The following is a 23,153-nucleotide window of genomic DNA, read 5'->3' as shown; positions in this document are numbered from 1 at the left end:
TGCACTGACTAGTCTTCCATTCACAGGGACCATGCGGGTCAGCCATTCACAATGAGTCCTCGAAAAGTCGCTCAGAGGCCTCCGCAGGTTCAGCAATCCCCCTGAGACATCTCATGTGTTTGAAGACTGCCAGCTCTAAGCAACAGGGCTCTGCCCCCAAACCGGCTTAAACAGAGACAACACTCATGAGAGCTCTGACTGCAGAGAGGTCTGTAGAGAGGCGGGGCCAGGAACGACCCGGAGATTGCTGAGAAGTAACCATATAATTAAATGAAAGCGCAGAATGATTTTGCTGTCTCTTGGAGCTTGGTCAGGTTTGAGGTTAGTTACTTACAAGTCACTCACCCCCCTTAAAATCAGGATACATTGCAGAAGCTCAGAAAAATAAATAAATAAAGCTTCTAAGTCATGGTCCTCAACTTGGCTGCACATGAGAATTATAAAGATTTGAGAGGTCATGGTGATGTGGTTCTCTCCCAGAGGTCTCTAATATGATTGAACGTGGATGAGGCTCAGACACTGGTGTTTTAAAACTTCCCAGGCCACTACAAATCTGAATGATAGCCCTTAGCTTGGTGGGATTCAGGATCAAGTATTTAGGAATTACTTGGAGTTAGAATTGTTGTGATAAGGGGATGCTAAGAACACAACAGACTCATTTACCTGTTTGGCCCAGAGACTCCTTCTCCCCCCATCCTTCAATAACCACCACGATTTAAGCTAACTGCATCCTCAAAATACACATACACACAAACATTACCCCATACAGTCAAGGTCCCGTTATTCCCAGGCATGATTTTCTCCTTCCAAGCTACCTTGGTGTTTGAACTCATATGAATGTGATACTGTTCAGCAGGGAGTGGATTCATGGCGAGCCTTTTCCTTACATCCAGACTCCGCGAGGAAAAACCACAACTGAACTTACTGCCAATGAATCAGTTCTGACTCATAGGTGCCCTTTAAGGCAGGGTAGAACTGCCCCTGTGAGTTTCTGAGACTAACTCTTTACAGGAGTAGAAAGTCTCATTTTTCTCCTGAAGAGTGGCTGCTGGTTTCAAACTGCTAATCTTATGGTTAGCAGCCCAATATGCAACCATTGAGCTTGTACTTGAGAGATTCCAACAACTTAAAAGGCTTTTCTAGAAGGGATGCACTAGGGTCCAGCCACTTAGGACATCAGATCCCTGGTTTCTTAGAAAGATACATGTACCTGACCAAAGGCACAGAGAAAACATAAATTTAGAAATGGATTTTGGGCTCGCACTTAGTTCTAGCTCCAATCTAAGAACATTGAATTCTTATGACATGGTCTTGCTGAAACGTACCCTCAAGAAGGAAACATGGAAGATTTGGGTGCTACAGTAAACTGTGGTGAAGAAATTAGATGGTGCCTGGCTATCAGAAACAATAGCATCTGGGGGCTGAGGGCTTGTTTTCAGACAGGCAGCCATCTAAGTGAGACATTAGCTAAGCCTACATGGAAGAAGCACATCAACATCCCTGATCCAAGGATTGTAAATGACTTAATCCAAATCCAAAGGAGGGGATGGTATCAGAGCTTACACTGTGAAATTGTGGCTTACAGAAAGCTGTGGACGACACTGGAAGCCTAAAGTGCATTTGCAGGATCCACACATGAACTAAGCGTCTGGTGATTTCCCTCTGACTATCATTGAAGGATGGGAATGGCTTGGTTATCAGACAGAGAATACAATAAAGACAATTATAGATTAAAATGACAGATCTGACTTTAGTGGTTAAAACCTTGTCATTTGATCTCCTTTTTAATACACCTTGAATTTGATCTGGTTTTTAATGTTTTCTGGCTTGTTTGTTGTCAAATAGAAATGTATCTCTTTTGTATTTTGTTTTTGTTGGTAGCCTTCTTGACTCGGATTTTTTTCTATCTTTTTTGGTATATTAAACCTAGGATGGGTGAATCTATAGCAGCAATAAGTAGAATAGAGGTTCCCGAGGGTGTGGCCGTGGAGGAATGAGCTGGTAAAAAGGAATACAAGAAGGAAGGAAGTGGAAAAAAATTAAATAAAAAAGAAAAAATTTTTAAAAAAGAAGGAAGGAAGTGTTCTGAAAGTGATTGTGGTAGAGATTGTACAACACTGTACAGTATGGCTGAACTATTGAGCTGGATGATGTCCTAATGAAATGGTTTAGAAAAAGAAAAGATACCCTTGCCATACCATCCAGTAAGCCCCTTTATAGAACTTTTCCCCCGAGCCTTTGAGCCGAGGCCTATAGCAATTTCCTTCATAATTCCCAAAATCCAGAGTCAAATGGTAATTGGCTGAAAAAACAAAACCCAAACTATGTTGCAGCTGTGTTATCATGAAATAGAGGACAGACCGACTTTGATACACTCAATAACATGGGTGAATCTCAAAAGTGTTTGCTGAATGACAGAAAGACACAAGGTCTACAAACTCTACGATTCCATTTAATTTACAGTCTTGAAAAAACAAAAGAGAAAAAAACCACAGCACCAAGGATTCCTGGGTGTTGAGGGTGAAGGATTGACTGAAAATTGGCCTAAGGGGTCTGGGAGGGTTGAGCAAACTACGAAATGTCCCGATTGAGGTGCTGCATGCTAAACATCGCTTAGGACACATGCTATGATGTTCAAATTATGCCCAAATAAAGTGAAATTCCAGCAACAAAATAAACATAAAACGCCAGTAACGTGTGAAAAGTATAGCGATTCAGATTAAACCACGGGTGGAGTGTGTAACAGTCTGCAGGCGTGGCGGGTCCGTTTCCAGCAGCCAGTAGGAGACCTACAGGTAGGCTCCTGACCGGCTCATCTCTCCCAGGGCCCAAAGACGCTCCCATTATGCACTGAAGCATTCTCAGCACAGTCCCGCAAACTGGCACCCCCTGCTCACACTCACATATTACCAGTCCTGGGGCTCAGAACTTAGAGGAAACCAGGCAGCCAGCCCAGCGGAAAGCTTAACGACTCCAGTCCGCAGTCTGTGATGGCTCTGTTTGGAAATCACCGTCCAATGGACGCAGTCTTGGCAGAGTGCTTCGGAGAGCAAACAGAGGGCTTCGTAGTGGGGAGCAGAGAGGGTGGGGTGGGGTGGGAAGAGGCAAATAAGCCACCAGCCCCTTTTTTCAGGTGGAGGTTTCCCCAGGGTGTGAACGCAGATGCCGTTCATCTGCAGCATGACTCTTCCTCCGGGAAGTTTCTCGAGCCCCCATATTCTTTACTTGTTCCTAGAATTCCACCTTAAAACAAGCCGTGCATGCTTGTGGCCAACATCTCCGTGCAGCAAAGCTTTGCTCAAGAGATGACATACTGCAGCTGGAACTGGCTTATCCACATCTGGAGGCCACATGTCAGGCGCAGCTGTATAAATCGGCCAGCCCAGCACACCACGGCTGACACAGCCTGCCAGAAGTCGGGCAACATGGACCTCCCGCTTCTATGCGCGCTTCTGTCCCTGGTCACTGGGGCCTGGGGTCAGTACGGTGACTATGGTTACCCGTACCAGCAGTACCACGACTACGGCGACGATGAGTGGGTGAATCTGAACCGGCAGGGCTTCAGCTTCCAGTGTCCCCAAGGGCAAGTGGTGGTGGCTGTTAGGAGCGTCTTCAGCAAGAAGGAAGGCTCTGACAGACAATGGAATTACGCCTGCGCGCCGACGCCCCAGAGCTTGGGGGAGCCCTCCGAGTGCTGGTGGGAGGAGATCAACAGGGCTGGCACGGAATGGTAAGGGACAGCCCATCCCTGTGGGTCGCGGGATCTCTGGAGACTCGGGTGGCTCAGGTCTGGGTAAACCCTACTGGGATCTTACCGTGCATGCCCTGGGTGGGGTTATTAGGGGTGGGGACTCAAAATGGTGAGAGTCCTCGGTGGACAGAGTCCTGCTGCTTTTGTTCTTTCTAGAAGCTGCCCTACTCTGAAGTTTGGTCCAGGGCCTGGGAGGGGTCTGTAAACGGTGTATCACACTGCGCCAAAACAAGGATGGGACTTAAGAGTAGCTACAACATTTGCAGCCATTCGGCATGGACATCTGTCGCTGTGACACAGCGCTGTGGTGATAGAAAGGTCGCACACAGGTGGTTTTCAGAACAGAGAGGCATTTTCCCACAGTTGACGGTGCCCCCGTTCCCTTGTTCCTTGGTCATCCTCACGCGGTACCCCCACATTTGCGCCCTGTCCTGTGCAAACCGGTTCGTTTTACGGCTCGGAAGTGATTCTGCTTAGAGCACATAGAAAGTGGACGGATGTGAGGCCAGTAGCCCAGCAGTCACGAGCTGCGGAGAGATGCATTCACAAGGGAATCCTGCTCCCAGATAAGATGAGACCCACAGGCCCGGCGGTGAGGGTGCCAACATTCGCTTTGCTTTTGCTCTGTCTGAGGGGTGGCCTCCTGCAATCTGCTCAAACGGCATTTTAGCTTTGCAGTAACTTACTTGCATTGTTTTATAAAAGTATTGGTGTGAAAATATGTGAGAAGAACACAGGGTTAGCTCAACTCCTCAAAGACTGAGAAATATTGATTTTGGGCAAAGGAATGGGAGAGAAGGGACAAGGGAAGCTAGGCAAAGATGTGAGACTGCAAAACTCTGCTGCCTCAGTTATAAGCCCTCATCTCTGTCTGGACTTCAAATGGCGTCCAATGCCGGGAAATCGTTTAGTAAAGGCTTTTAGGGAGAGGGGCTGTCCTCCCCAGACGGAGCTCTGTCTAGCCAATGACACGGAATTGATCCGAACCTGTGTGGCTGTCCCAGGAAGTCACAGCCCAGTCCTGTGGCAGGAGCTCATCCCCCAAGCACTCTGACTAGTGGGCTGTTGAGCTACATCCCCTGTGACTCTCTGTTTGTCTGCCCAGCAGTGGGGCGTGGGGAGGGATCACTTTTTAAATTGAGATCTGTGTTGCCTTCCGTAGGACAGTCAAACCACCGGTTGCCATTGAGTCAGCTCCGATACAGCTTTCCCTGGGTGTCAGGTTAGAATTGTGTCCCCACGCAGTTGTCGATGGCTTATTCTAGGGAAGTGGATTCTTCTGAGGTGCCTCTGGGAAAACTCACACCTTTAGCCTTTCGGTTAGTTGCTGAGTGTGCTAAGTGTTTACAACATCCAGGGACTGGGCAGGACAGGAAGGACCTGGTGATTCACAGAAACCTGGGTAGAGCCGGGTCCTCTGTGAGGTGAGGTGGAGGCTAGGAGAGAGTAGAAGGTGGTTCTGGGGGAGGCAAGCCCAGAGAGAAGGCGCTCTCAGCCCACAGGCTGGGGGTGGTATCTGGGAGAAGCACACCCAATTAGCAGAACCATATGAAGACATTCAGAGCAAAAGCGTCTCAGGGTAGAGGGATGCCGGAAAGAGAGGAGGCCCTTGCTAGATTAAAAACAGCTACTATGTGTAGGGTGCTCACCCTGAATAGAGGGAGGCCTGGGGATGCAGGGGGTTAGTTGTTGAGCTACTAACCATAAGAGCAGCAGTTTGAATCCACCAATTGTTCTGTAGGAGAAAGATGAGGCTTTCTGTTCCCATAAAGATTTACAACCTTGGAAATCCAAAGGGACTATACTCTGGCCTACATGCGTGCTATGATTTGGAATCGACTCAATGACAGTGGGTTCTGCGGTCTGGGTGTATTGTTTCCCAGACAGCTACCATACTAAGTGCTTCACACGAGTCTTCTAAGGCAATAATCAGTGTAAATCTAGAAGTGTATTTATAAGTGGACACACTGTGGCTTAGTGATTGGGTATTTTCTCTGTGGGAAGGTGGGAGAGCCAGTACTTGGAGTCTTCACTGGAAAGTGTGAGTGTTCTTGAGAACTGGCTGCTCCGCCCAGTGTGAGCTCTGAGCCACAGCTTGTGTTCTATCATCAGAACCTGGGCCACAGTGCTGGTCTCTGGACACTTGAGGGACTAGCAATAACCCTGGAGAGATGGCGCCTACGTGGATTCTGCCATGACAGAGTATGAAGTAGTGTCCCACTGACTGTGTGTGGGCTGAGATGGAGACCTGAGGACCCCCAGTGGCTTGGATCTCCATTGGGTCCTCCTCATTGGCCCCTGAGCCTCTGGTAAGGAGATTCAATTATCCAAAACCTCTTCTGAATCAGAGTTGGAGATGCCAATGACTTCGTGGAACAAAGGGAGCTGGAAAGTTTTAGTGAGGCTATGCTGCCAAGTGTTAGAGGAACTCAGGCCTTCCAACCAGGGAGCCTGGGATTCACCCGAACCTTCCATTTCTATGAGTCTCCTCTCTGTGGCTGGAGGCATCAGACTTCTTGTCTGCCCAGTGTAGATCATGAAGCCCGTCTTTGGGGAGTGAGTGAAAATGCCTGCCACATCACAGTCAATGAGGCAATGAATCAGCATCAACTCGCTGGCGGTGAGTTCGATTTGGAGTATTTGGGGGTTTTGTTCTTTAATTTGGGGTTAGGCAGCTATAAATGGGTCTAAATTAAGAATAAAAGATTGTCTCATTTATTGGGCTTTTCCCCTCCACTTCAAAATATCCCAGGAAGACATGTTAAAATGGTAACTCGCCTTAGACCTGACTATTTGAGTTTATGAATTGACAAAGACTAGTCATTAGCCTGAGAAGAGGAGGGCCACTGCCCACCGAGCTATGATGGCCTCAAGGTCAGCATGAAGGTGGGCATGTTGGGCAGGAAATCAGTTTCCCATCGTCTGTAAGAAAGAGCAAGGCATTGTGGAGAGTGGGCAGAGCAGGCTGTCCTGTTTCATGGATCTGAAAAATTATGGGGCTTAGCTCTTGCCTGCTCAGACCTTCCCAAACCTCTGTTCCCAAACCAACACACCTCACCATCTTCACTCTCAACCTGTGTGATGTTCTCTCCAGAGCACTTGCCATTACCTGGTTAATGTTTGTCTCTCACGTCATATGTAAGTTGCACGAAGGTAGGGTCTTTGTCTCATTCGCCGCTGTGTTCTCAACACCTAGAACAGAGTTTAGTGCATAGTAAACAAACAGAAGCCCACGGCTGTTGACTCACCTTGACCCCATGTGTGACAGAATAGACGTGGACACCGTAGGACTTTTTTGGTTATAATCTTTCTGGAGGACTGTCTGGGTGGGGCAGACTTTAAGCAGTTGCATACGACCAACAGGCTGATCCAATACTACTCAGGAGTGTCTCACCAAAGGCCAGGCAGCCAACTGGCAAATGGTCACAGCCTTGGAAAACCCTATGGAGCACAGTGCGCCTCGGCCATGCTGAGAGTCACGCTGAGAACGCATCAACTCAACAGCATCTGACCTGGATGTGGGTTTAATCTGCACGAAAGCAGGTCACCAGGCCCTTTTCGGTGACACTTGTAGCTGTGTTCTGATGGCCAACCTTTCGGTTTGTTGTCAATTGAGAGTGGACTGCCCCACCCAGACATGTTTGGTATCTAGTATGCCCTCAACAAATGTTGTAGCCCCGTGTACACATTGGGCTGCTATCTGAAAGGTCGGCAGCTCGAACCCACAGGCTGCTCCACAGAGAAAAGGAGGCTGTGTGCGCCAGTAACAGCTACAGCTTCCGACACCCAAAGAGGCAGTTCTACTCCATCCTACAGGGTGGCTGTGAGTTGAAATTGTCTAGATGACAGTGTTGCTATTTTGTATTCTTTTTCTAATAAATAATTAATGAAAGAATAATTGAGACTTATAAATTATAAGTTACTGTTTCAGTCATCCAAATCCCAGCCAGGGTCCCTCCTGTGCTCCACAAAGACACCTGTAGATTTTCCCCATGGGGGGACGGCTTTGTTTATAGCTTTGATTCTCGATATCCAGTACCTGTCACAGGGCTCAGCCTTCCCGACCGAATCCCATTTGGGTTTGTGGCATTTACTGAGATGCAGGAAAACCTTTCTACCGTCCCGGGGGTTCTCTAAAGCCTGCTGTAGAGGATGGCTGGCTCGCTTGACTTCCTCGGGATGATCTCTTCATCAAGCACCCATCTTCTCTAAAATCTTCATGTCTACGCATGCTTTCAGAAAGAAAACACCATTCTCTTCATTTCATAACTCTGAGGGTTTCCTGCAGCATGCTATCCAAAAAAAGATCATTAGCAGAAAAGCCGTTTGAAATTAAAATACCATCTGAACTATAGCGTTGTATCAGTGTTAGTTTCTGATCTTTAAAATGCCCCATGTTGATCTAAGTTAATATTAGGGGAGCTGGGTGCAGCGTATAGGGGAGTTACCTTGAGGTGGCCACGAGTGGGAATTGACTCCACGTCAGTGGGAACTATTATGCATTATCATTTCGACTTTTTGGAAATGTAATAAAAGATTTTCAAACAACCAAACATAAGAACGCAGAAGAGGGAAGTGAATATGTCTGAGTGTGAAGAGTAGGCCGAAAGAGCACAATAGAATCCAAGGACACCAGTGTTGAACTTGGTCTTGAGTGCGGCCTAAAGCAACTTCCGTACACCATGGATTAGGGATGAAGGCCAAGAGAATAAAGCGATGAGATCAGGGAAAATCAATGAACTGTTGACCTCATTTATGAGTGCTCTGTCTGGAACTTTAAGTTATGGAGTGATTTGCAGTCTATAAAGAGTTTCACATTCATGAATTTATTGAACATTCATTCATCATCAAATGCTTATTAGCACAAACTTTACCAGACTCCAGGTGTCTGACTCCAGACACAGCGTCTCTGACCCTGAGAGACTCATCAACCAAAGCCCGTGGCTATGGAATTGATGCCAATGCACGGTGACTCCAACCGTTAGAGAGGAGAGCCGCTCCAGGGAGTGTTCTTGGCTGTAATCTTTAGGGCTGCAGATCACCACAGTGCCACTGGGTGGGTGGGGACTGCTAACCTTTCCTCGAGTAATTGAACTCAAATTTCTTGAACCACCCAATGACCTTGATATAGTCTGATCCCACTTAGTCTTCATAACAACACTGAAAGGCAGACAGGGGTGTTGCTTTTATCCCTATTTTACACACAAGGAGGCGATGATTCAGAAACCTTGGGAGACTTTCAGGCTCACAGCTGGTGCATGGCTGAGCCTTCACCTAGTCAGTCAGTCTGATGTCACAGCACTGCAGGTGGGTATTAAACGCTGGGGCTATTTGTCTTCTTAGACAAAGCTGTAGTAAGAAGCAATAAAATCCACCAAAGGCTGTCTTCAGAGGGCAAGAAGGTCGAGTGTGGAAAGCAGAGTTATAGCAGACAGAGGCTCTTAGCCAGCTCTCTATCTAGGTCACTTTCCTAAGTACTAGGAATCAATTGTCTGGGGAAACTCAAGCTTTGCAAAACTGGTTCTTGGCTGTTCTCACAAGGATAGCAAAAGTTCATGTTTCTAGGTAAGCGATTTGCTTCTGTCTGGGTACATTCTGGATATAAACTTTATAATAAATAAAAGATTTTCACAGAGTTAGGGACCTTCCCTAGCTTTGCTGCTCCTGATAGGGAAAGGAGAATGTGGAAGTCAGTGAGTGAGTGAGAGTTTCTTAAAGGTATATTGAAGTACTGGATCATGAATAGTGTAGTCTGACCAAAAAAATTTTCAAAAGGATGCCCTGCTCCTATCTTAAGGCAAGGCCTGTCAATTTTCTCCATCTACAACCACGGGTCCCTAGATTTGTTGTGAGGATTAAATGAGATGGTATATGTACTTCACTGGCCAATATTGTTGTTGGGTGCCATCAAGTTGGTTCCGGCCCATTATGACTGTATGCACAGCAGAGTGAATCCTAGTCCTGTGCCACCCTCACAGCTGTTCTGATGTCTGAGTCCGTTTTTGCAGCCATCTCTTTAAAAACAAAACAAAACTAGATATGCATCCTCTATTTCCTGATAAGGATCATAGTGGAGATGATGGCAGGGAGGTTGGAGGAGCTGATTCTTTGAGCCCATTTCTTAGGATTTCTGCGATGATTAAAGGAATTAATGTACTTGTAGTTCTTAGCTCATGGTAGGGGAGAGAAAAGTCCTCATCTTGTGACTAATTGGAGGAAACTGACACAGAGGTTAAGTAATTTGCTAAATATTGTGTTGGTCTGGGTTGTCTAGAGAAACAAATTCATAGACACTCGTGTGTGTAAGAGAGAACTTTATGTCAAAGGGCAATTGTAAATTAAGAAAACATCCCAATGCAATCCAGATCAACTCTATTAGTCCAATATTAGCCCATTTGCTGATATTAGTCCAGAAATTCCTCTTTAGACTTACACAGCCCATGAAATGATGCAGAATGCAGGAAGATCACAGGCCAGTGTGTGGAAAGTCTTGCTAATCCAGTGGTGATGGAAGCAGCTCAGCACTGGCATGGGCTCCACATGGCTCCTCCCACTCCAGGGCTCTGGCTCTATTATTGTAACTCCCTGTGGCTTGTCTATGGGAATGTCTCACAGGGAGTGAGTGTGTGTCCCACCTCCAGAGAGTTATTTATCTCTACCGTGTCTCCAAATGAGGTCATAGAGCTGCAACTTGATTGACAGGCTATCCTCCACCCCTTGACAAGTTTACAGGAGATTGTGTAACTGCCACAATATCATACCGCTAATGAGTGACAAAGCTGGAGTTGAACTCCAAAGTTTTAGATTGCAAAGTCTCCGATAGGTACTATTTTGCCATTGGTATTGAAATATTGGTCTATCGGTATTACATGTGCATTAGGAGGTTCTTGAATATTTGTCACATTTTAAGGTAGACACGGAGGCAGCATTTGATCTCTTAGTTGACCAACATTGTGAGCACTGCTGCTCATGGACTCCTGTGATTACACATCTACAGCGACATGGCTTGGAATTGCTCTCAAGCCATAATTGCTCTCAGGAAATAAGTATGTACAGCTCTCAAGAGAACTGGATCTTTCTGAGAGGTATAAGGTAGACTTTCAAAACAAGGCAGATATTTGTATTTGGGGGAGGTATTTTTTACTCAATCAAGTTGCATCTTTTCATATCCATGGAAGCCATTCAGCCCGCTGTTTATGCTTCACCGTCTTAAAAGATGGTGGAGCGACTAGTAGGCTGGAAATTGGGCCTAGAGATGATAGCTGGACTCTTCCCCAGATGAGGGCAGGAAGAGAGCGGACAGAGTACAACTCAGCATGATTGACAGAAACTCCTCCTATTCCCAGCCCTCTGACGAGAGGGCAGCCATGAGTGGCGCAATTGTGTTTGCCTTTGAACATTCAATGGTAGCATAGTTCAGATGAAATGAGGAGAGTGACATCTGCATGGCCTGAAGAAGTAAAGTAAGTGGGAGTTGGAACTTGCAAGGAAGGAAGTCCTCTTGGAGGAGGGCAGGCTTGAAATTGGTTTTGATTCTCTGATACCGACGTTCGATGACTCATCTCATTGTTCCACCAAAACGGCACCCTGACAATTCCCAGTGCATCTCAGACATTTACAGAGATTGCTTCCGGGAGACTAGGATGTGGCTTCTCTTTTTGTTGAGATGTAAATCCCCAGGATAATAGTAATAATAACAACTTCTGCCTCTCCTGCTGTCTAATAATGTAGTGCGAGCCTGGCTACATGCTGGCCACTTGGAAGCCACGCCATCTCTTTACTCCTCACATAATTCAATAGGGTTAAGAATCATGTCTCCCAAGTTGCAGACATGTACATAAAGGCTGGTAGAAAGGACAAGGTGGGGTGTGCAGTCACTCTTTGAGGACTTCAGAGAAAAATCTACACCGATGAAAGCTCGTTTGAAGTAGTGAACTTGTTCCTTAACTGGGTTTGCTATGCAGCTCGTCACTTTACCAGCCCACTAGCCCTACCCAGACATCTAGGTCTCTGCACCTCTGTCTTGGGGACCACCTTACATCTTCTCTCAGATGTCTGTGTCTTCAGAGGGTGGGTGGCTGTTGCTAAGACCATGAACTCATCTGGGACTTTCGCCCTTAAAGCATCTGCTGAGTTTCAGTTAGCAGTCCAATGCTTAGAGGTTCAAAAAACAATGATGGTTGGAAGGCTTAATGAACATTTGAATAATCTGTGAACAATGTTAGAAAAGCCTCATCGTGGCTCAGGGAGTCCATAATGTTTTCATTTAAATGAATGCATCTCCTTGGGTGGAAAGTAAGCCCTCAGCGGATTGGGAAGTAGGGCATTTTGCAGAGGTCAGGGGACTAATACAACATGGTTTTGCCGACCCACAGAGGTAACCAGTGGCCTTGCCCAACATGCTCAGAGGTCTCTCTTGGCAGAGCAGTTGGCGACACTGGCAGTAACCCTGGGAGTACAGCTGTCACAGGCGGAGCTGGGAGGGAAGAGAGTGGCCCAGCTGGCCTCATCCATTTTTCAAGGCTTTGACAGTTCTTGGTCAAGATAGTGATAATTTTCTCTGATTTGTTCAACACTCAATCCCACCTCATATCCAACTTGTTGGGATATTCCTATGTGTTTGAACTGCGACCAGTAGGGGCTGGCAGGAGAGACAAAAACTCCACAGAGAAACCTAATGCTTATGCACCTTCTATTTCTGGCCTCTGTCACTCTGCTTCTCCAACACCCCAGGACCTGGTCAAGGGAATGGAGAGCAGGGGAATGCATGGATGGGAAGCCGAAAGACAAACGTGCCCCCGGATTCGGGGAGGGCTCTTTCCCCTGCGTCTCATGGCTTCTATGTCTTACTGTTGCAAGTACCAGAGAAGGCTTTCTGTCTTTGCCTTCAAAAGGAGTGACCCGAGATACGTCCTTTTCAGAAGAGCGCTTTCTCAGAACACATTCGTGGGTATTGCTGTCAGGGGAGGACTCACTGCATTATAGATTTCCTGGTAGAAATTCCTTCGTGTCAGGTGAAACACAGTGGTGGAACTCTCACTTTCCATATGGAAGGCACCCCTCTGATTCCTGGCCGATGGACTTCACATGCCACCACCACCTATCTTCTCCTGGAGGTTGGGGTGCTGATATGATGCTGAATGGATTTCACCAGTTTCCAGACTAAGACAGACTAGGAAGAAATGTCTGGTGATCTCTTTCTGAAGGTCAGTCAGTGAAAACCTTGGGGATCCCAACAAGCCTATCTGCACGTGATCATGGGATGAGGCAAGAGCAGTCAGTGCTCAATCTATTGTGCAGAGGTTCCTTTGAGTCGAGGACCGATTGGATAGCATGTACCAGGGACAGCATGACATTGCTGGGTTGTTCAACTGAAACGGATCCTCCCGCTTTCAAAGGGATGTTGAAAAAGATGGCACATCTTCCCAATGGAGAGCAGAGAGTCTTCGAAACACAGTGCCCTCGTGATTCGGGAGAACGTTTCTGTAGAGTTCTTTGACTCACTGATGGTCACATCACAGTGCACCAGGAAAGCTGTATCTCTGGTCGCTACTCAGTTCTGCGGGAGCAATGACTGAGATGTTGCGAAGAAGTGAATTGGAGCTTCAAGAAGATCATCTGATCACCTCCCGATCATTCTATTTCCTCTCATTTCAATTAAATACAAATGGGTTTACCAGGACAAGCCTCTCCAGTTCCTTCATCCCCTCAGCCATAGGCTGCCTTACACTTCCCACCTGACTGGTACCTAAAGTCTCCAGTGTTCACAATCCTACGGTTGGTGCTTAGAGGTCCAGTGAGTTTTGTTAGAAAAGGTTCTTTTTATAAAAGGTAAAAAATAAAGAAAAAAGAAAAGGTAGTTAAAAGTGAGAGAAATGGGGTAGAGCCACGTCCAAATCTATTTTCCTTCCACCCTCCTTCTGGAGAAGGCTTTGCTCTGCTCTCGGTGTTTTGGAGAAGGCCCTGGAGCTGAGGGAGATGGTGCAAGTGGGAGATGAACTGCTCACGCATGCTTCGTGCAAACTATTTGAGGAGAACTTCAGGCCTCTCACAGGTTTGAGTGACGGGCTCTTAAAAGTCAATTCTGCCTCTCTTAATAGATGACCTGATCATTCATGCATTCATTCATTGAATGTTTTCGGAACACTGGATGCTCTGGAGAATACAAAGATGAAAATTAAAGATCCTTTCCCTCAAGACCTTTACCATCAATTGGGGGCAATATGACATATGCAAGTAACCCTGCTACAGGACACACAGGTATCAGCAGCTAAGACAGGGGATCTCAGTGAGCTGTTGGATGGAAGCAGCAGCTCAGAAAAGCCCATGAGTCCACCAGGGTCTCAGGGATATGGAATGAAAGACAGGAGAGCCTTCCTGGAGGCTCCCCCAATCGCCACGTGGAGTAATTCAAGTAGGATAGCAGGAGTCAATCACTTCTGAAGGGTGATAAGACACTCCTCTGGTTATTCTAGCTGCACAGATCTCCCACAAGAACTTTAACTATATGCTATTCATAGGCAAATAAATCTGCCTTGGTAGAAGTACAGATGGAATCATCCTTAAAAACAAGGATGGGGAGACTTCATCTCACATCTTGGCCGTGTTATCAGGAGAGTCCAGTCCCTGGAGAAGGACAGCATGCTTGGAAAAGCAGAAGGTCAGGGACAAAGAGGAAGGTGTGCAACAAGATGGGCTGGCACAGTGGCTACAACAATGGGCTCAAACACAGAACGAATTACGAGGATGGCACAGGACTGGGCAGTGTTTCCTTCTGTCGTATGGAGTAAAAGTATGGGTCACAACTGACGCAGTGTCACCCAACATAAGCAGCAGCATTAACATGCTCATTTTACAGATGAAAAAATTGAGATCATCAGAGGTCAAGAATCAACCAAGATGACTCAGCGAGGAGGGCTGCAGCATTCAGTTCAACTGCAGACGCCCTGCTCTTCACCACTCTGCAGTACTGCTTGACTCCTGAGCATGAAAACATGCCTCACATAGATCCAATTCCAGAGGGCATGATTTTATTGTGTGGGGCACATCCAGACTTTTGGCTCTACCAAAGTCCCCAAGCAGACTCTCTATAACAATGTGCACCCAGGTGCCAAACATCTTGATAAAGGACTCTCTGGCCATTCTGGCAGCTCACCAGAAAGGGAAAAGTGCGCAACGGAATATAACACTCTCATGCACGCTCAGCCCTTCCGCCGCCATAGAGGCCGAGTGCACCCTGAAACGATTGCCCTGAGAGTGTCTTTAAACCTGAACCCCCAAATATTCCCTGAAGTCTTCGTAAGGCCAAACACAAGTTTAGCATGACTAATAAAGGGTGTCTGCCCTGCACATTATGCTCCTATAACAGCTATGGAGGAGCTTCAGGGAAGTTCGCGGAAACCTTCCTTTATCTTGTCATTCTGTTTTCCCATGAATTTTTGAAGCTCCCTTGTATTTTTATGTGATCAACTTGGCAAAAGCAACCCCAAAGACTCAAGGGCAGGGAGTTGATCTGCACAGAGGAGGAACAACTCAGAAAAGGAGGGGAATGGTTGCACACCCAAAGACTGTCACCAACGTCCCTGAATTGTACCTGCACAAACTGTTGGATTCGTTTCTGTTCTTCCGACTATATTCTCAATACAGCAACAAAACACAAATTTTAAATTAAAAAATAGGTTGAAAAGTGTGAAGACTGCCTGAACAAAGCGGGGAGAGGAGGTTATGTTTGGTGTTCTAATGTTGATCATGGCTTAAGCTCAGGGCCCATAGAAGTCCACATAATCTTCCCAGGACAGCGTTATCTGAGGTGGCGTGTGAGAAAGTGACACACACTTCCCACACCGAGTTGGGAGGCGGCTGCCTGGCGGACAGCCGGTGTGGAATTCATGGAACTTGGATGGCCTTCAGAACTTGTACCCTGGTCAGCTTATCTTACTACATTTATTTTTACTCCCTGGAATTTACCATGATGGAAACTCAGTCCCCTGTGGTGGTCTAAGGGCACAGCACAAAACCAAGCAATGGAGCCACAGCTGCAGGGAAACAGAGCCTCAGTTTAGCTCATCCTGTGTGGGCTCCATTGTCAGAGGAGGGAGCACCTGACCGGAGCTAAGGGGACCTTCTGTCGGCTGTGCATTCTCTCTAGGGACACACATGGGTTTTGTTTAAGACGCTTAGACCAACTACGTTATTAGGATAGAGGGTATCATGGACCATCGTAGACAATCACACACGACTCCCCCGATGCTCTACTATCAACGCCGTGATCCTTTTCAAGCAGGTGGCTGCCTGGATTATGCCAGGTGGTTCCCAACATGGCAAATTCCTCATGGGATAGACACAATGGCCGAGCAAGGAAGGCTAGATAATCAAAGTACTCGAGGTCTCCATTGACCGTTTTATTTGGATTATTGATCCCCTATTACCTGAGCTCTTTATTTTCTGTAAGAGTTTCCAAGCACGGAATGCATGCTAATTTGCCTGTCTGGCCCCAAACCCAGCCCATCTCTCAACAGTGATTGACAAGAAAAGTCGTAACGTAAAACTTTGTTGAATGGATAAGGGAGTAAATAAATGCATAGCTGCATGCATATATGGGTGGATAATTATATAAGTGGAAAAAGAGATGCTTTCCTACCAGAGTCATGCACTATATATCATATCTAGATTAGCCAGACCCACAAGTTCATGTCCAGCAATTAAACGGAGCAAAGGAAAAGCCAGTTGCTGATGGAGTTACTTCCAGTTTGTGTGTCAGCAAGGTTTTTGTGGTAATTACATAATCTGTTATCAATTTGAGGCTTAAGAGTGAAGGGGTGGAGTTTAGCCTGTCAATCTGATCACAGCTTGATGACCTCATTTGGAGACACTAAGAGATAAATCGATCGTTGGAGGCAAGACACACACTCACTCCCTGCAAGACATTTCTGACCAGAAGCCACACAAAGCTCCCCTGATGCAGCCAGCAACCTGGGAGCTGGAGGAGCCGCATGGAGACCCCTGCCAGCACTGAGATGCTTAAAATGCCACTAGATCCACAGGACTTCCCACCCACTGGCCTGTGATCTTCCTACATTTGACATCATTGCATGCGTTTCATGAGTCTGAAGATGACTTTATAGATTGGTATTGGACATATGGGTTAGTATCAGACTTAGGAACTTGTTCTGGACTGGACTGGGAAGTTGTCTCAAAAGTCAATTGCTCTTGTGTATGAAGTTCTTTCCCATACACCTATGAGTGTCTATGAATTTGTTTCTCTAGTCCACCTGGACTAACACAGTTTCTATTACAGGTTATCATGGGGTATGTATTCTTACTTTATTCACTCTATTTCCTGGAACCTCATCTTCAAAAACAGTACTGATGTTCCCACATAGACAACAGTCTTTTATACTTGCTAGAAGGAGGAATATAAGCCATGGCAGAGCTGGGGAGGAAACACTGAAGACTTGTGGAAGTTCTCATCTGGGCCAGGTGAAAACTGGCTTGTGGAGAACAGCACCCTTTGATCACACAAAGAGTGGCGAGCCTTAAGACACTGCGGGAAAGGTTTAGGACAAAGAACCCGGGCGGCAAAAAAAGAAAGGAAAGGCAGATCAGTATTTTCCTGCTAGTTGTAAGGCTGGCAGTTCAAACCCATCCAGAAATGGACCCAACAGCACCTAGAAACCGCACCAATGACAACAGCAGTTAGGGGCAGAATGAGAGAAAGTAATGCTGGGGACCGAACAAGGAAGGCAAGATTACCCTGTTCTAAGTCAATATTGTAAGATCAAGGAGAGTCTAGGTTCGTTAAAAAGGTCTGTGAAAATAAGGGAGGCCAGCTACTTAGATCAGCAGCAATATGAATGTTAGGGGAAATTCATATGACCCAAAAGAGAATCTTTTTTTTTTTTTTTGAGAACAAGGACTGAGCAACATTAACAGGTAGAGGGACCTTGGGGATTTCAGTTGACCCTTCAGAACCCTGGAAGAAGTGCATTCATTTGCCAGGACCTAAGGTGGGCACTGGGAATGGGGTTCTGAGCAAAACAGTTCCTAATTGAGTAGCGTGACCAGGTGATGGAAAACTTGCTGGATAAGAAACCTAAGGCTAAGGTTGCGTTCCCAACTTCCCCCTGGTTACCTGTTACCTGGAAAACTCATTGCACCCACGTGAGCTTCCTGTGCTCTATCTGGGGTGGTGTTGTTGTCAGATGCATTCCAACTCAGCATGACCCCGTGCAGTGGACAGACTTAAGTTAAGTTTCAAGTGCTCATCCTTGTGCTGAATTTCTAGGGCTCTGCTCTTGAGCAGAGGAAACATTTATTTGAAATTGAACAATTCATTGTAATTCTCATTGGTTTCTTTTTTATTTTAAAGTTCAAAGAAATGGCAGTCTATTATCTTTTATCTTTATGTGAAATGAATAACACAATCCTGCATTTATATTTAAAATCCTCTGTCTCGATTTCCATCCATTTATGCATTCTTCCATCTATATATTCATAGAGAAAGATCAAAAACAGTATTCTCCAGGTTTCTTTTATGTGATAGACTGTGAATTTTAAAAAATTTAATGGTGAGCATGTCATTTTTACAAATAAAAGGAAGTCTATTTTTAGATTAGAATATAGTGAAGTATTCTAGGGCTAGTGAGAAAGTGGCATGATTTAGTAATTGTGGGAACTTGAGTCTTGGGAAGGGGTCTGTTTGTGTATCGATGTCCTTATGCTACTTGGGCTGTTCTCTTTAGGTACCAAACGTGTTCCAGCAATGGACTGGTGGCCGGGTTCCAGAGCCGATACTTCGAGTCAGTGCTGGATCGGGAGTGGCAATTTTATTGCTGTCGTTACAGCAAGAGATGCCCGTATTCCTGCTGGTGAGTCTGGAAACCACTCCAAGCCCCTGTGGGTTCTTGGGACAGGAGGAGAGCATGACAGTTTCCTCACGTTCCGGTAGATTTGAGCTGCCGCAAGCAGGCCGGGACTACTAGAGGGAGCATAGAGAAAAGGGAGAATGATGTAAACCCAGTGGGTGAATAAATGAAAGGAAAGGCTGGAAGAATGTCCACGTGGGAAGAACCTTAGGGATTCTGTTACCCAATGTTCTCCCACCATCTCTCGATAGAAGAAGAAACAGAAGAGCTAGAAAGACTTTGCCTAAAGCCACGCAGCTATTTCATAGGCGTGCCAAGTCTACAGCCGAGGCTTGTTGACTCCTGTTCCAGTGCTCACTACTCTTTACCATTCTGAGGTCTTGTCGTAGTATAAGCAAGACTTCTTTGGGAGAAACTAGCTCTTTCATTGATTCACATCTCAATGATTACATATAATTATAGATAGAAAAAGGTCACTGTTTGCTAAATCAATTTATCACTCTAGGCTGGAAAAGTTTTGTTCCTCTCCCAGGGCAGATGACCTACCATTTCCTGACCTAGCATTCTTGACTGACACCAGGAATGTGTATATATTTATTTTCCCTGGTAACAGAAACTGGGTATTGTTGACGGCACAACTCATTTCAAGTTCTTCCATCTGCAAACAAGCCGGCCTTTTCAGTCGGGGAACCATGTTTTCCCAAAGCGTGTACAGTTAGTGGTTGGCTCACTCAAGTGCATTGTGTCTTTCCAGTGTTACGTCTGGAAGAGCAGCCGGAGGGGTCTGCTTGTTCTCTGCATCCAGTGCTCCTCCCCAGATGCCAACTCAGGACATGATGTCTCCAGGCATAAGCAACTTCAAACATGTAGTGTCTGGTTTGGGGTTTAAATTTTTTTTTTTTAATGACCAATAGTAAACTCAGAGTTGTAAGCCAGCCAATGTCAGCATCTGTGAGCTGAAGCAGGGCCTCCTTAAACTCTCTGAAACTGAGTCCATAAAGCAGTTTATACGTAGTCACAGCAACAAGGCAGGTATAGCTAGAGTGTCTAATGTATCTACAATTGTGCCTGGATCAGAGAAGACTTAAAACTCTGTCGTGGGAGAGTAAGGGGACAAAGCACGATGTAGGCACTATACGAGTTTGAGTTCACGTCTTGGCCCTGTTGTCTCCACATCTGTCTCTCTCTGTCACATCTGTAGTAGGGTTACGTTGCTTCTCCAAGAAAAACAAATGCACCGCCGCTGTCTGGCCTCATGACAACCCTGTGTGCCACAAGATACAGAACTTTCTTCTGTGGCAGAGTGGGTTATGTGTTGGGCTGCTAAGCCAAAGGTTCACAGTTCAAAACCACCATGAGCTCCATGGGAAAGATGAGGCTGTCTACTTCCATAAAGAGTTGCAGTCTGGGAAAACCACAGGACCCATCTGAGTCACAATTGACAGTGAGTTGAGTTCTTCCATCGAGCCATTGGGTGTTCTGAGCTGCCAACCCTGCGGGGAGGCGTCAACCTCTAGCTGTTTGTGCTCCCCACGGACTTTAACTCCTCTAAAGAGCGCAAGTCCATCACTTAGCGCCATGGTCTTCTTTTCTTGGTCTCTGAGGTTTTAAAGAATGTGATGAGAGCTACAGAACTTAGGAATAAGGGGGAGAATGCACTCACGCACATCCACACGCAAGTTTGCAGAGGAAGTCAGCTATAGAGGAAAGACACTGGAAATAGAGCTTGGCGTCTTCCCAGAATCCTTCTAGAGACCCTTGGTCATAGACCCAAAATGCCCAGGTCAGAATGCCTTCATCCAAAGATGCTTTTGCACAGGACATTCCAGATGCTCAGGCTGCATGAACGCTCCTGGTCGGAACTGATGCCCATGAGTGGGTAAGAACTGCCTGCCGTGGCCCGAGAAGCCTGGCTTCCCTCCGTCGTCCTTTCATCCATGTGCTAACAGAGCAGTAAATCACACGGTGACAGCTGCCTCGTGTTGGAAGACCTTCAGAGCCATTTAAAATGTAAATAAATTGCCTGGAAGAGTAATCAACAGATCAGCACTCGGTTGATCCATTTACTACACTTTAGGCCCCAAAGGAAGAGACTAGGACCGGGTGCCATGCTGGCTAAGAGGAAGGTGTGCAGGAGCAAGAGAGGGAGCCAGAGAGAAGACATCCCACTGGGCTGCAGACGACAGGTCATGGAAGGGCAGCTAGATGAGCACACGTGGGTGGTGTGCTTCACTGCTCTCCATGCTTGCCTCTGTGACAGTGGATAAGGCTCTGGGTCTGACCTGTGAACAGTGCTCTGGCTCCCGAACCTGCTCTTTCCGTCTCCATCACAATGCTTGGCACATAGCCAATGCTTGGTAACTTTTGAATGAGTGGTTGGATAGATGATTCTGGAAGGAGCCCAGAAGAAGATAAATTGGTCCAGAAAATAGGATTTCCTAATTATGGATAAGAGTCTGAAAATCAGAGACACACACTTGGTGTGTGTAGAGAGAGCAGACTGAACCCAGGACCTCCACTCCCTTTTAGAATCTCGACATGAGTCTAGAATCCATGTTGGATTTGAAAGCTGCGTTTCCTCACAGCAGTTCCCTGTCCTTTGCTGCTGACCCACCCCTGTCCTCTGCAGGGGGCAGTCTTTCCCCTGCGGTCTGGCAGGTGCAGGACATCACTGTCTGTTTCCAGAGTGTCTTTTCTTCCAGAGAAACTGTCCATGATGCTCAAACAGACATAGGATCTGTAGCCTATATCTGTAGGGTCTGGAGGCACAGCATTATTTACAATGAAGGCTGAGAAACACGTAATTGAAGAAGCCATTTTGACAGCAGTTTTCCAGAAAATTCCCCCTACCATTGTCTTTTGAGCGTTCTCAAAGAAACTGAAGATCAGGTACCCTTACCCTTGTTTAACTCTACTTACTTTATCCAACTCTCCCTGCGTGTGCCCACTTTTAAATATCCCAACCTTTACTCCTGGATTGTCTTTCAGACAGCCATGGTTTTGTCGTGTTAGCTCCTGTCCCAACTGGGAAAAACTAGTTTCTTCCTCATTGACTGACCTGGAGGTCGCTTTTACTCTGCGAATTTGGGCAAATACCCTATCTGCTCCGTTTCTAGACATTCAACAAATCTGTTACTTTTCCTCAGCATCTGTTTTCACTCTAGGACACTTATAAAGTTTTCTCTAGTCTCTACCCATCATGTCACCTGGGCCGGAGATGTAAGCTCTGTACAAGCAGAGATCTCGCTGGCGATGTATCCCAAACCCCTTAAATAATGCAAGGCACATAGTAGGCACTCAGTAACATTTGTTGAATGACTTCAGCCTAGTTACACCATGAGGATTAAATGTTCTCAGAGTCTATACCCGGCATTTAAACCTCCTGCCACAATGACTATCATTACCCAGAGCTGGCTCACCTTGGGGCAGAGCCGCTTCAGCCTGCCAGCTATAGCAGAGGTGCCTCCTCGCCGACTCACCAGCCTGTCCACCAGCCAGGAAACCCAGTTAGGGGTGGAGGAGCCTGTAGGAAGCAGTCCTACCACGAGGGCTGGTCACACAGAGGAACAAGAAATGTACTCTCTTGGGCAGTGTGTCAGGATGTGCACAAACACATTCCTCCCTGGGTTGAGCGGGGGAAAGCTGGGGCAGCTGCATGCCCCATTGCTGCGAAGCCCAGGGTCTCTGTCATGATGAATGGGAGAGACCACTTTGTCTGCTGGCCACATGGTTCCCAGGCCTGGCTCCTGGACAATCCAAACAGCAGCAGGGAAGGTCCTTGGGGTCCAAGGCTTTTGGTAGTAAGACCTGCAATATCCTGAAGTTTTCTGAGCGTAGGGCAGCTATCTAACAGCAGAGGTGAGGATGGATGGAGGTACTGTCATCTGAAGTGCAGGTAATTTACCCTGAAGCAGTGCAGCCAATCGCCCCCACCCCCAAGTCAGAGGAGGAAAGGAAAATGTTTATTAACAGCGAGGAGACCAGCAAGGAGACCACAGAGGCGCACAGCCCACTGTCTCTGTGATGTCCTGTTTGAAATCAGAATCCAGAGAAAATATAAATCGTTAGACTTCAGAATTTACACTTTCTGGCGTCACGTGGACTCAGTTCTCAAGGTAACTACAGGGAAACAACTGTTGCCCATGAGCAAGTAAACAAATAAGATTTGTTAAGTGTTAAGCCAGTCTCAGGATGAATCTGTTCACTAGATAGCAGGGCTTAGCTTTCCATCAGTCGCAGCCAGGTAAATCAGAGAAGACTCTCAGCAGTAGCGGGCCCTTTTAGGTAACATCCACATCCAAGCTGTAAGTATCAAGTTTAAAAAATTCCATAGAGACTGCATTAAGTAGAGTACCTTAGGAGAACCATACAGGGGTTTTTCTAACACATTAATTGGAATAACTTGGACTATAGCAAGAATGGAATAAAGGGAGAAACATCTACGTCTTAGAGAACCCCCGTGTTTTAGTCATCTGTGTAATTGGCCCTGGGGGCTTGCGCTTTATCTTGTTTGTTTGGATTCTGAAAATTGACAACCT

At 46.4% G+C, this 23,153-nt stretch overlaps 1 protein-coding gene across 1 annotated transcript in view; it reads left to right on the top strand.

The window, feature by feature from the left end:
* The first annotated feature begins 3,333 nt into the window (after nucleotides 1-3,333).
* The window catches only part of DPT (dermatopontin), a 35,393-nt gene continuing 15,573 nt past the window's right edge, over nucleotides 3,334-23,153 (top strand). The window contains exons 1-2 of the mRNA XM_075564545.1: nucleotides 3,334-3,730; nucleotides 18,493-18,618. Coding sequence (XP_075420660.1) covers nucleotides 3,426-3,730; nucleotides 18,493-18,618 — 431 coding nt within the window. The 5' untranslated portion in view covers nucleotides 3,334-3,425. The remainder of the gene's footprint in view (nucleotides 3,731-18,492; nucleotides 18,619-23,153) is intronic.

This window comes from Tenrec ecaudatus, chromosome 1, assembly GCF_050624435.1.
Source record: "Tenrec ecaudatus isolate mTenEca1 chromosome 1, mTenEca1.hap1, whole genome shotgun sequence".
Classification (NCBI taxonomy): Eukaryota; Metazoa; Chordata; class Mammalia; order Afrosoricida; family Tenrecidae; genus Tenrec; species Tenrec ecaudatus.
The sequence above is the reverse complement of the archived record's forward strand: the minus strand, read 5'-3'. Positions and strand labels throughout refer to the sequence as shown.